This window comes from Heliangelus exortis, chromosome 2, assembly GCF_036169615.1.
Source record: "Heliangelus exortis chromosome 2, bHelExo1.hap1, whole genome shotgun sequence".
NCBI classification, from domain to species: Eukaryota; Metazoa; Chordata; class Aves; order Apodiformes; family Trochilidae; genus Heliangelus; species Heliangelus exortis.
The window spans coordinates 58,997,399-59,009,858 of NC_092423.1; the positions used below are offsets into that span (position 1 = coordinate 58,997,399).

Consider the following 12,460-nt stretch of genomic DNA (forward strand, 5'->3'; position numbering starts at 1 on the left):
GTAATGAACAAGATTTCTGTCATCACTCTTACTCTTTTTTTTCACTGTCTGCTTCTGAAGATTTATTCTTGTACCTCAGTGGCAAAGCTAGAAAGATGTATGGTAGGCTAAATATAAGCCCTTTACCCTCTGTATTCTCTTCCAGGTACAGTGCAGTACTCAACTCTCAAGAGAGATCTACCATATATTCTTGGTATTAAATCTGGTGATTCTGTGGATGGCTTAAGGTTGTTAGTTGTCAGCACATCATATTTCACCTTCCAAAATGTGCTTTATGTTGGACAGACAGGCTAAAAGTAGGTGTTTGGCATTAGTATTCACTGTATAGAGCACTCTAGATTTATCTTGGGGGGGAAATTTTTTTTGTTTTGTTTTGTTTTATTTTGTCATTTTGTTGTTTATGGTTAAAGTTTTATGGGGAGAGCTTATCAGACTTATAGTTGCAGCAGGATATGTAAGTAGTTAAGGTCAACAAAGAGGAAGAGATTGTTTTAAGGAAAGCTAACCTAAAGAGCCTGGTAAAAGGAGGCTGGTTTTTAAATTCCTTGATAGTATTCCAAAGTTCTGTGCTGTACAGAGGATAAATAGAATTACTTGAGATCTTTTTCATTTCTGTGTTCAGAGTTGGAATTTTTCAGTATTAGTATTTGTTTATATAGTGCTACAAATGTTCCAGTGATTTTACAAGCATTATTTGAGACAGGGTGAAGGTCTTAATGTTGATCTTGTTCTTAAGTGGGTTGTAGACAGAACAATAATGAGGGAGACACCTTATTCAGAAAGGTCAGAGGAGTGGAGGGTTTAAATGAAAGGTGCAATTTTTTGGAAGGAATCCAATTTATTTAATAAAAGACCATATGTTTGTGTACGTGTTACAGGCAAAGATAAATCAGTTGCAGCTGTGGGAGACCAAAGTATCTGCCCTAAAGAATCTGAGTCTGGTCTGATAGTAGAAACAAGTTTGTGCATTTTTTACAGGGTTTTTTGTTTTTTTTTTTTGGTGGTTTTTTTTTTTTTTTTTTTCAGTTTTATACTTGCTGGACAGATCCATTGCTATGATAGACTAAGCCGAGCTAAACTTTGGAATGGAGGCTTGTGGGATTGATGTGTGGAAGTGTAATGTTAAGATTTTAAATTTTAGCTAACACCCTTTGTTAAATCTGGAGGAAAGCTTTGAATCTATCGGAGAGTTACTGTGAGAAACTAAGACTTGAGATAATGACTTTGAAAACACTGTCAGCTGACACTGTGCTGAGATGTACTGATCCATCTTACAGTAGTATGTGAGCTTTGTTCTGACAAGGCACTTAACTTCTGTTCTAATCACTAGTGACTTGAAGGTTGGTTCTCCCCAGTCTTTTGTATCAGTCCTGAGGGCTAGCTTGCAGATTTATATTAATTCATTAAAATCTTGTATCAGTGACTTTTTATGTTATTTTGAGGCATGATAAATTTGTGTGAAAAAAGTGTAGAAGTACTTGTGTTCTGTAAATTAGATGCTTCTCTAAGTAATCAATACTGTTTTCTTCCATAGCTATTTGGACATAGGAGAAACAAAGAAAAAACCTGCTGAAGTCAATAATGAGGTAGGTTGTCTGAAATATTTAAGAAGTAAATCTGAAATTAATGTTAGTGGCATGCTTGCATTTATGCTTGCTTTTTTAATATATATTTATTATACTTATATATTTAAATACTTTGGTATATATTTATTATGCTTAATAATAATGCAATTATCTAGAAATCTGAACATATTACTTCAGTGATTATTACTCTGGTTACTCTGAACCTGATGCACTGGTTGCTTTCCACTTAGCTTTCTGGATTGCCACAACCAGTTAAAAACTTTCAGTAAAGAAAATCTTGTGGTTGATATGGGATCTGCAGCCTTTTGTATGTGTGCAGATGGTTGGAATGAGAACTTTGGGAATTTTGGACCAAAAAATTTTCTTCAAAACATCAGAAATTTCTGGAGAAGGAATGGTTTTGTTTGAAAGAAGTCACACTTAGTCAAAATGCTTTTCCTGTCAATGCCAGTGTCAGTTATAAATTTCTAATTATTTCTAAGTTTTAATTCTCCAGTCACTGGTTTCTCTTGATCAGTGCTATGCTATTGCTTTAGGAGATAACTGCAGTCTTCAGAAACTACTGGCTGCTGATTTTTATGAGGCAGGTGACTGATTTATTTTTACTGGTTTATTCTGTGTGGAGATCGTAATGATTCTCTACAAATGTTTGAAATACAGCTTCTGCCTGACAACAAGCTTCAGCTCTTTATTTTTTCCCTTTATTTTGCCTTGTGCCCTCATGCTGTTTCCAACAATTTAATGATCAGTGTAGCAGGTATCTTCAGTCAGTAGGACATCTTGTACTAGAAGACCCTAAAAATTGAGTTCTTAGTGCCCTGACATTTGTTGTGATACTTGGGCACTTTTTATTCAGAAACTATGAAATATGACATATGATTATGAAATTTGACAACTGCATTTTGTAAATTATTAGAACTTTGTAACCAGTATTTTTTTATTTCAAATGGGCAAAATAGCAGGAAAAGCAAATTCAAGTTGGAGATGTAATTTGCTACTGCAAGTACCTTGTAAACTTACTCTAAATTGGATTATTTTCCAGTTTGTTGATCTATACAGTCAACCAGCACATTATTGAGATAGGTTTTTGTTTTGGTTTTTTTGTTTTGTGTAATCATTCATATCTCCCTGTGGTCTGTGTCTTTTTTACAAAGGAAATACAATTATTTTTAAAATAGCAAGGATTAATTAAACACTGATGAGGCAGTAGTTTTACTCTATTGCTGATGTGTACAGAAAACTGAGCAGCATGCCTTCACGTATGCAGTATCTAAAGTTTTTGATGTCTTTTACTTATAAAATCCATTTTTGACCTCCAGCATTTTCTTATTGCAGTCCTGACTCTCCTCTGATCCAATTTTGAGAATGTTGCTCAAACTGATTATTTGTGGTGTTGCAAGGCGCACTGGCAGAGAATCAAGCATTCCATCTCACTTTTAACTGTTGTCTAAGTAAGAGATTATAATTTTTGAAAATATTTGTACAATAGCAGTATTGCACTAATCTAAACCGTCAACACAAAAAGCATTGTTCTGAACCTAAAAGCCCCATCTTTGGATGTGTGACCAATCTGCTGCTTTTTTCTGAACACTTGAATGTGTGGATAGCACCATATTTTATGCCAGAACAGTGTCTGGGTGAAAAAGGAAACTATTCTTATTTATACAGGATGCAAACAAGAGAATTTCTGGAAATTGCTTCTAACTGTCTTTGAAAATGTGGTAGTTTGTGTTAACTGTCATGTGTGACTCCCAATAAAAGTGTGAGACATGACTAATTCCATATGCCCTTTGCTGAAAAGGTGGTTGTCTTCATGGGAGACTCATAACCAAATCTCCAATACTGCCAGGTACAAGGACAACCACAGGCTTGCTACTTTAAGGCAAGTTTTAAAGATTTTGCTGCAAATCTCTAGAAGATTCTAAGTATAACAGAAGTTCTGTGCAGTTGGAGAAGTAGTTGTAAATGTGATGGGTTTTTTTTTTTGGTTGGTTTTTTGGGTTTTGGTTTTGTTTTTTAACTAAAGTTGCATGTTTGGTAGGAGAGACTTCTGTTATTTCTTCTGGAATCAGTGGTTATTTTATGTTGTTTATGCTTTCAGCCATCTCTCCAGGCTTTGAAGTAAACCAATATAAACTATTCATTCTCTCCTTCTTTCTTCCTATTTGACTTCTGTTTGCAATGTCCATGGTCTCTGTGGAGAATTTAACTCCCCGTGTTGAGTTTGTGTGATCGATTTATTTGGGGACAGGAATAATTTTTCTAAATGAGATGAAACTTAGTAATAATCTACAGATTCTTACCTAGGCTTATGAATAATACAATTGTTTTAATGGCCAGATCATTTAATCTGAATGAACTTCCAGAGGGCTAGTATCAGGTTTTAATGCCTAAATACATTTATGTTAAAATGATTTGAGAAAGCAAGTTCTGCTTTTACTTTTTTTTTTTTTTTCAAGTGTTCACTTAGAAATCACTTAGATGTGTTTTAGGACTGGGAGGGGAGAAGTATTGTTAAGTATTTCTACTTTTTTTCTAGTGTAACAACTGCACATAGCAGTTTAATTTTGATGGCTTTTTTTTAAAAAGAGGCATTGTTTTAAAGACAGTTGAAGTATTTCATCAATAACAATGTTCTTAAAATCTTGCAGAATAACTGTAGTCTTGGACTATGAGGCCCAACCATCAAACAGCATTTGATCTAGCAAAAATATTATTTCAAAAGCCCTTAGTCATTCTACAGCTGGTTTAAAACAGGTTTCAAAGTGATTTTCAATGAAATAACCTCATTATCTGTTTGTATTTCTGTTACCAGTAATAGATTTCTTTAATCCAGTGTCTAGTTTCTTAAAACTCGGCTGTTCACCAGTGTGAGGCCTACAAAGACATGAAATGTTTGGGTCAAATGCTCAGCTGATGGAAAAAAGCTATTTTTAGTCAATAATCTAGACCAGATATGGACTTGAACTTATAGCCCTGTCCTGGGTGAAATTTTGTCCATAGACCAGTGTCAGTACAGGATGATGAATGAGGTAGAGCCCCTCTGGTATCTTTGCTTGATGATACAAGCTATAATAGAAGCACAGTGCATGAAAATGATACTGAACATTTATTAAATGTATTAATAAGCAGAAGAAGTTCCAGTTGCGTCACTTTAAGTGGCGTCTGTAGTTCATTGCTAATTGACTTAAGTAGACTTCGAGCCATGCCCAGGGCCAAGAAGGCAATGGGATGCAGTTGGTTTTGCAAAAAACCCACACTGGTAGTTGTGGTACTCTTAAGGTTGCTGGATTTCAAGGATAGTAAGATGCCATGATACCATTTTTGCTTTTGCAAGTCTTCCTCAGACTGTCTTACTTAGGCATATGATGAAGAGAATAGTCTCAGATAAAACTGATAACTGTGCAGAAGAAAGGAAGAAGTTAAAATGGGAAAAGCCTGCAAGATCCTTTTAATTTCTTAACATTGGTCTGCAATTGGTTTAGTTTCATGTTAAGACCTGATTTCAGTTTCCTTGTTTCTCAGATAGTACTGCTGAGCAATTATCAAGTGGATCCTCACAAGTGCTGCCAGAGTTGGTGGGTTTTAAAGCAACGTATCTCTATCTTCTTACTTCTTATGTGTATTGGGCACTTCCTTGCCTGTTTGTGCTTTGGTCTCCTTAGTAGCAGCAGCATAGCAGCTTAGGAGTAGCTCCTTAGTTCTCCTGCTGCTATTACATCAGATCTGTGTGCCACTCATTATTTTCACAGTGCTGCAAATTCATTTGGCTCAGAGTGTATGTGATGGTCAGAAGGACGAGATGTGGGTTATGAAGAAGGTGAAAGAAAAGCTCAAAGGAGAGAGAAGCAGTGTGACCCCAGGCAGTGAGAGTGCCTGTATGAGCAAACTTGTATCTGGCTCCAGCACTTTACTGCTATGGCAGTACTCTTTCCCTTCTGTTTTGCTGTTAATCCCAGAAGAAAACTGATGACACGTCTCTTGCTTTGTAGCATTGTGGCAAGTGTTCTGCATGGAAGGCCGAGGGAAGTTTCTTAGGGAAAGCCTGGGTTTTGAATTCCCAGTTGAGGGCCTCTGCAACAAGCTAAATCCCTAGAATTGTCACATCCCATCTTAGTTTAGGCTTTTTTGGAAGAGTGGGAGGAGAGAGTAAGTTCAGATTTCTGGCTTCTCTGTGACAGCACTAAGGGTAAAAGAAGACATGCCATGTTTCTTATCCCAGAAGCATGACAAAATTCTGTGTCAGTCTCAGCACATGGCAGCCAGGCTCTTATTATTTGAATCCTTTGGCAGCATCCTCATGCTGTAATAATGTCTCAGAAAGCTTTACGGTTTCTGGTAGGGAAAGTAGTAAAAACATTTCATCCTGAGGTATGTTTTCATCCATTACTGGTTTTGGCAACTGAGCTGCTTGTTTTGCAAGAGAGATTCCTTTTCTACTGAAGTGATCTGCAAGTACAACTACATTTTTAAATTAGGTGCTTGAGCAATCTAACAATTAATTTCCTGAGGAAGTATGGACCAATGTAGTTACCATTTGTTTATTATAAACTTTTTTGTTTGTAAAAGGTATTGAATGTTACTTTTCAGTTATACTGTGTAAAGTATGGACATTCATATTTCTCTATCACCCTGATTTAGATGGTGTCTTCACTCAAAAAGATTAATTTTATGTGTCATTGGGGCTGGGGTAAACTGCTGAAGAATTAACAGACCTTTTACAGTTGCAAATCTTGTGGACAACTATTTTTTTAAAATTCTCTGTTTCAGAAAATGTGTTCAGCTGAAACCTCCTTTCTTTTTTGACTTGTTATGGCCAACAGTTTTTTGAACACTCTGGAGTGAATTTCCAATGTGTGATTTTAAAAGCAAAGAACTGCAGGCACCTAAGAAAAGTAGGTATATTTTGGTATTGAAGAACCCATCTCTTGCAAGCAAAAGATACATGGAAGGTCATGTATCTTTGTCATGTTTCATGCTTTGAAACAGCATCTGTTGTAAAAAATTCATAGGAAGCCTGCATTATGTTGCTTTACTGACCATATAGATAGATTTGCCCTTGGTTCATAGCTGACAGATTTTCTTATATGGTAAAAACATTGAGGTTTTTTGTCTGCACTTTAGTTTTTCTCCTGGGCTTCTGGGACAGTGATTATGTGGCAAGCTCAGACACAAGTATTTTTTGTGCTGCACAGGATTCATTGTCATTTGTGTTCCACTTGGATTTTTTAAACTGACTTTAATTCTATTAGAGCATTTATAAAGTTACTTAGGGAAACTTATGTGTCTTACTCTATGTAAGGCCCATAAAGAGTCAGCTCTACACTTTAGCGAGTTCTGGATGATCTTTGGATGACTTTTCCTTAAGTTCACCACTGGTTTCTATGATGTTTGAGGAATGAAAACATCCTAGTCCACAATTTTATAACATTTGCCAACTTACAGTGTGTTTATAATACTACTACCCATCGACTGGGAACTTCTGTAGGGCAGTAAGTATGAAAACAGTTGTAAGAGCTGTAAGCAAGTGTATGGCTGGTTGAGGAAGGGTCACTTTACCCAATTTCTTGGAGTGGTGTGCTCATTCTGGAGTGCTGTCATTTAGCATTACAAGTGGCTGTGTGTGGCTTTTGGACTTTCGGGTTCAGTGATGCATGTCAGAGGCCCTGGTGCATAGGATGCACTAGCAACTCTTTGCCCACCACCCACCGGGTCTTGTCCTACCTTTCCAGCTCCACATTCCTCCCATGTTCTGCCTGGACACCCTTCTGCTGTTCTGTTTCCTAACACATAGTAGTCATCTCCTGGTCACATTTTTCCAGTGCATTCATCACTTTTTTCACTGTTTTACACAAATACATTTTATTGTTCCATAACTCTATTTCATTTACATCTTATTCTTTTATCATGTGGTTTAGCTGTGGCCAAACCTGAAGGAGTCTTTGTAGAATGGAATAATCAATATTTTTTACCAATGATTCTTTGGAGGATTAGCAAATATACCTCAAATATTTAATACATGTAAGTAATGAATATTTGTATCTGCATGCAACCCCAGAACATGTCTCTTGTTCTGAAACAAGAAAACACTTGATAATAAAAAGGATTTGAATGAGTTTTTGAACATTTTGAATCTTTTAAATTTCTTTCTCCAATATTATTCCTGTCAGTCCTCATGTTGGTGACATGGTGGATGACACAGACCTGTACTAGGACATGTACTAGAGCGTGTTTCCTTGCTGGGGCATTTCACAGAGTGTGTCTGCTCCTGTGATGGAATGTGACTGCAGAATGAAACTGCAACTGGCAGAACAAGTCTTCTGCTGGTGGTCTCACACTGCAGCACATCTGCTCAGTGCCACTCCAGCTGTTTTGTGGACTGGACATTGTTAATTGGCAGATCACAGCCTGGGTCAGCTGCTACGTTCGGAAAGGTTCCCCAGCTGACAGAAGATGCAGGCACCATGGCAGGGGAATGTGAGGTGGAAAATACAATGTTTGAGACTTGTTAGATCTGAGGTCACCACCAGAATTTTTTTTAAAAAGCATCTGAGATGTTACTGCAACAGTATTTTGAGGGGCTGCCATTTCTGTTTCCCTCTGTTCCTCCAGATTTAAAAATTTTTTTTTTTTAAAATATAATTTATGGCAATTGTCTCCATGGCAATTGTTTCTTTTGCATCCTTTGAGTGCATCTTTGTTTCTAGACTGTGAAGTCACCACTTACCTGACAGCAGTGATATGATTGGGCTAATAAGTAAAAATTTGAATTTTGGAAGTTTTTCATGTTGTCTTGACTTGGAAATTTTTTTGATGTCGTTATGCAGGGTATACTTTCTAACTAAAGAACTAAGGTTATTTCATATTTTTTCCAAGTATGTTCTAATGAAAAATCACATTATTATTATTATTGTTATTATGTTTATTTCAAACCTAGCATTTATCATATCTGGCAAATAATGTACATGTCTGACCATAAGAAAGACTTGCAAGTTTTAAATGCATGGTCTTTTGTTTCACCTTAATTTTGAATTTTCTATTAGAAATGGTTTATTGGTGTTTTCTTTGTGTGGGGGGTAGTTTTGTGAGGGTAACAGAGTTCCTGAAGAGATACTAGAAATTATCCCAACATGTGCAAATTACAGCCATTTAATATCAGAACAATCTTTCTTCACAGGATATGCTTTCCCAATTCTTTCCTAATTAGAAAGAAACAAACATGAATTGTGCAACCCAAAACTACTGTACACAAAATTTTTGTGGAATTGTGTGTAAAGGTCCACTTCGTATTCCTGTGCAACTATGCAAAACTAAACCCTCCTGTTACTCCATAGCAGAGCAGTTTGATTTCTTCTGCTGCTGCTGTCACAGGCTAAGTAAGGAATTTCTCATTTTCTGATGCTGAATTAATTAGGAATTATACTGTAGGTGTAATTTAGGGAATAAGACTGTCCTAGAACCCCATACTGGTTTGGGTAGGAAGACACCTTAAATATCATCCAGTACCACCTCCCTGCCATGGTCAAGGACACCTTCCACTGGATGCAGAGATTAAAAACATCTGATCTGCATCTTCAATCTCCTGAGCAACATCTTTAATAGTTAAATTTTATATGTCATTGGTTGGTATTTAGCATCCTGGTAACATAATTAGCACAACAAGACTTAGAAAGCAGATGCTCTTCCTTAGTATTCATAATCTAATACCAGAAGGAATTAGAGAAGAGCTAGCCAGGTATCCAGTTAAAATATAAGCTGTGTCCTTTTTTCTAAATGAGTCTCTAAATTAATAATATTTCTCTATATATGCTTCTGTATACCTGAATTGTGTAATTATGAGCTTTTTAATGGCCAGCTTGGAGGTTTTGGATTTTGGAGCAACAGAAAGACTTGTAGAGGCATTGGCTGATACCACTGAAGAATTTCATGGTCTGTATGGAGTTGGAAATGAAGTCTGAGAATCAGTCTCTTCCTTGATTAACAGATCTGCCTTGTTCTGTAAGGTAACTTCTCATTCTGGCCTGTGAGGAGACTGAGGTACAAGTACTGGAGCTTTTAATGAGGCATGTTATTCTCATTAAAAACTTGTGGCTGCATACTAAACTGACTTGCTGGAATTATTAACAACTATAACCTTTGATTAAAAATGATGGAAAAAAATTATGCTGGGGTAGGTTGCTTTTAGTTGTTCAGGTGTTGCTGTTCACAGTTTCAGACCCTTCAGGCCAGAGATTTCCTTTTGGTTTAAATGAGTCTAGGAATTTTGGGAAAATACCAAATTGTGAGAGATTAATATGATCAGAATTGGCAGTATTATGTTAGTAACAAGTGAGCATCAGGACCTATTTTCCATGACTAAAATCTGCATTATTGATCCCAAAACTGTGCGTCTTGCAAGCATCATGCATCATGTAGAAGAAACAGGAGCTATTCCTGAGGTCAAGAAGCAACACAGATGTGACCTGTTTTTGAGCACCACACAATCTAAGAGCCTGGGCAGGTAAGGCCAGGTCATCGTCTGGTTTGTCCCAGCTGAATCTCTGACTCCTAATCCAATGCCCCAAAACTATGGTAGATCCTGAACAAAACATTTTTGTTTGCAGGGACTTAGCTGGATTGGGTGAGACACCCTCAGATGCATAGGGGATATAAACTCCTGTTCAACTACAATATCTGAAAAGATGGATGATTTACTTTAGGGATGAGCAGAGAGGCTTTAAATACTTGGGGAATTTTAAGGAGCCTTGTGGCCTAGAAGTCTCCCTGGGTCAGTACATGACAATTTGTTCTGACAGAGATTTTTTCTGCCTCATCTGTGTATATATGGGCTCAGTTTGTGTAGTGCCATGGTGTTGTGACCTATTTATTTTGGAAATACACTCAGCTGATGGCAACTTGAGTGCTGCTTTGTGTCCACACCAGTAGAAAGGCTCTTGCTCAAGGCTGGTTTGTACTATCCAGTGTACATCCAGTGTATCCATATAGCAATGCCCAGTAGCCAGGGAAGCAAAGGTTGTCCAGGTTAATTACTGTGTAGGATAACTGGTTTTTGTATTGAATGAACACCTCAGTGAGTTCCACTCTGAATCTTTCAAGTGTATAAAAATGCCCACTAAAGGAAAATGTTGCATTTCTATGAAATAGGTAAGATAAGATGTTTCCTGTGCTGTAATAGCTTTAGGAAAGATATTGTTCTAAATTGCTTTTGATCACTCAACCTTGAACATTCCTTTCTTTTACATCACTGGGTGGTGATACTGTGTATAAAGGGGGTTTTGGTTCTTTTGACCCCTGTTCTACCCTAGAGGAATTCAAATATTTGTTCTCAATTTTCCTGGGCACATTGATTAACAAACAGGGCTTTGTAACAAACTGGCAAAGCCATGGCTCATTGCATTAGCTGATAAATTTGGAATGTGACATGGTGTTGAAATATTTAAAACTTCAAAAGGTTAGTTATAAAGTGATGTGAGTAATGAGTGAGATGTTTGTAGCACCCAAGACTATTTTCAAGCAGCAGTAAGAAATGCCAGCTCTTGAGCCTGGATAAATCAAAACAGCAGTAAGTAGCTGGTTCAGGAAGGTTACACTTTTTAACTGTTTTGCTTTCATCCAGAGTGGCTTTATAAACACTTGTAACTGGGGCAGTTATTCAGTTGCCCCCTTTGAAGGGGGGCACTTCTGGTAAGAAAAGGAAAAAAATCAGGTAGTCATATCATGTCTTAGCTATGGATACATAGCCTGTGTTGTCATGGGAGCCTGTGAAAGTGCTGCCAGACACCTGTATTTAGCATGTTTCTAATTATTTAGTATACAGTGGAAGGAAAATAAAAGCTAAGAAGGAAACACTTCTATTTGAAACTATCCTAAAGTAACTTTTTTTTTTTTGTTTCTTTTTGGAAGCTAAATATGCAGCATGGCACATTCAGAGGACAATTAAAATACTATTTAATGAACTATATACTTTTCTAATATACACAGATTGATTCTCTGGCAATTCCTGAGTAGCCAGCAGGTGGCTGGGTAGCTTGTTGGGTCTGCCCTGCTTTCCAGTCTGTATTTGAATAGGAAGTGTGAAAAGCACAATGTGACATTCATTGAAGCCAAAAGTTTGTGCATGGGAATCGACAAACAGGGTCACATCAGCCAAAACAAATATGCACAATTTTGTTATGTTTCCCTTTTAGGCATTAGGTTTTTTTACCTTTTAGTGGTTAACATATTTCTGAGCATAGAAGCGAATCTGTGCTTTTCAAAACAATGTGTGAGTTGCTCAGAGACCTTCTGTGGGTATCCATTCTCAATGATGCTTTCCCTGTAATGCCATATATGTAACATTCTCTTCCCAGAGTAACACTTCTTTTAGTTAGGAGCATTGCACAAACAGGTATTCTTGATCTTCACTAGAGTGCTAAGCCAGCCTCTAGTGTTCCAAAAAGGAGTAACAAGTTTTTAGTTGCTCTTCAAGCTTTCATGAGGTCATCTAAACATAAATATTATTTTTTTGTGTGAAAGTTATATTAAATCCATGTATAAATATAAGCATACAGAAATATCAAATATACATGTGTACCCACGTGGATATGAACACACTAATTCAAAATGGGTTTTGTACAGAAAGTATTTTTCATATCTATACATGTGATAGTATACCAGAGGTAATGAGTTGAGTGGTGATAATTTTATTTTGTATGGTTTTTTTTTTTTTTTGACAACAGTCAACAGTAGAACATGTAAGCACCTAAAGCACCTAAAGTAGATAGTGCAATGTGTTGTGTGTGTTTGCAAAGTGCTTTGTCTGTGTTTGTTATTTTTTGTGAATGTTCAGCAATTTTTTTAGAATACAGGAAAAATATATAGATTTTTGGTGGTAC

The 12,460-nt window shown here is 36.8% G+C and overlaps 1 protein-coding gene across 2 annotated transcripts in view; it reads left to right on the plus strand.

The window, feature by feature from the left end:
• The window catches only part of DCDC2 (doublecortin domain containing 2), a 60,995-nt gene that overhangs the window by 2,050 nt on the left and 46,485 nt on the right, over nt 1-12,460 (plus strand). For both annotated transcript variants that reach the window (XM_071736307.1, XM_071736309.1), the window contains one exon: nt 1,535-1,586. In XM_071736307.1, coding sequence (XP_071592408.1) covers nt 1,535-1,586 — 52 coding nt within the window. The remainder of the gene's footprint in view (nt 1-1,534; nt 1,587-12,460) is intronic.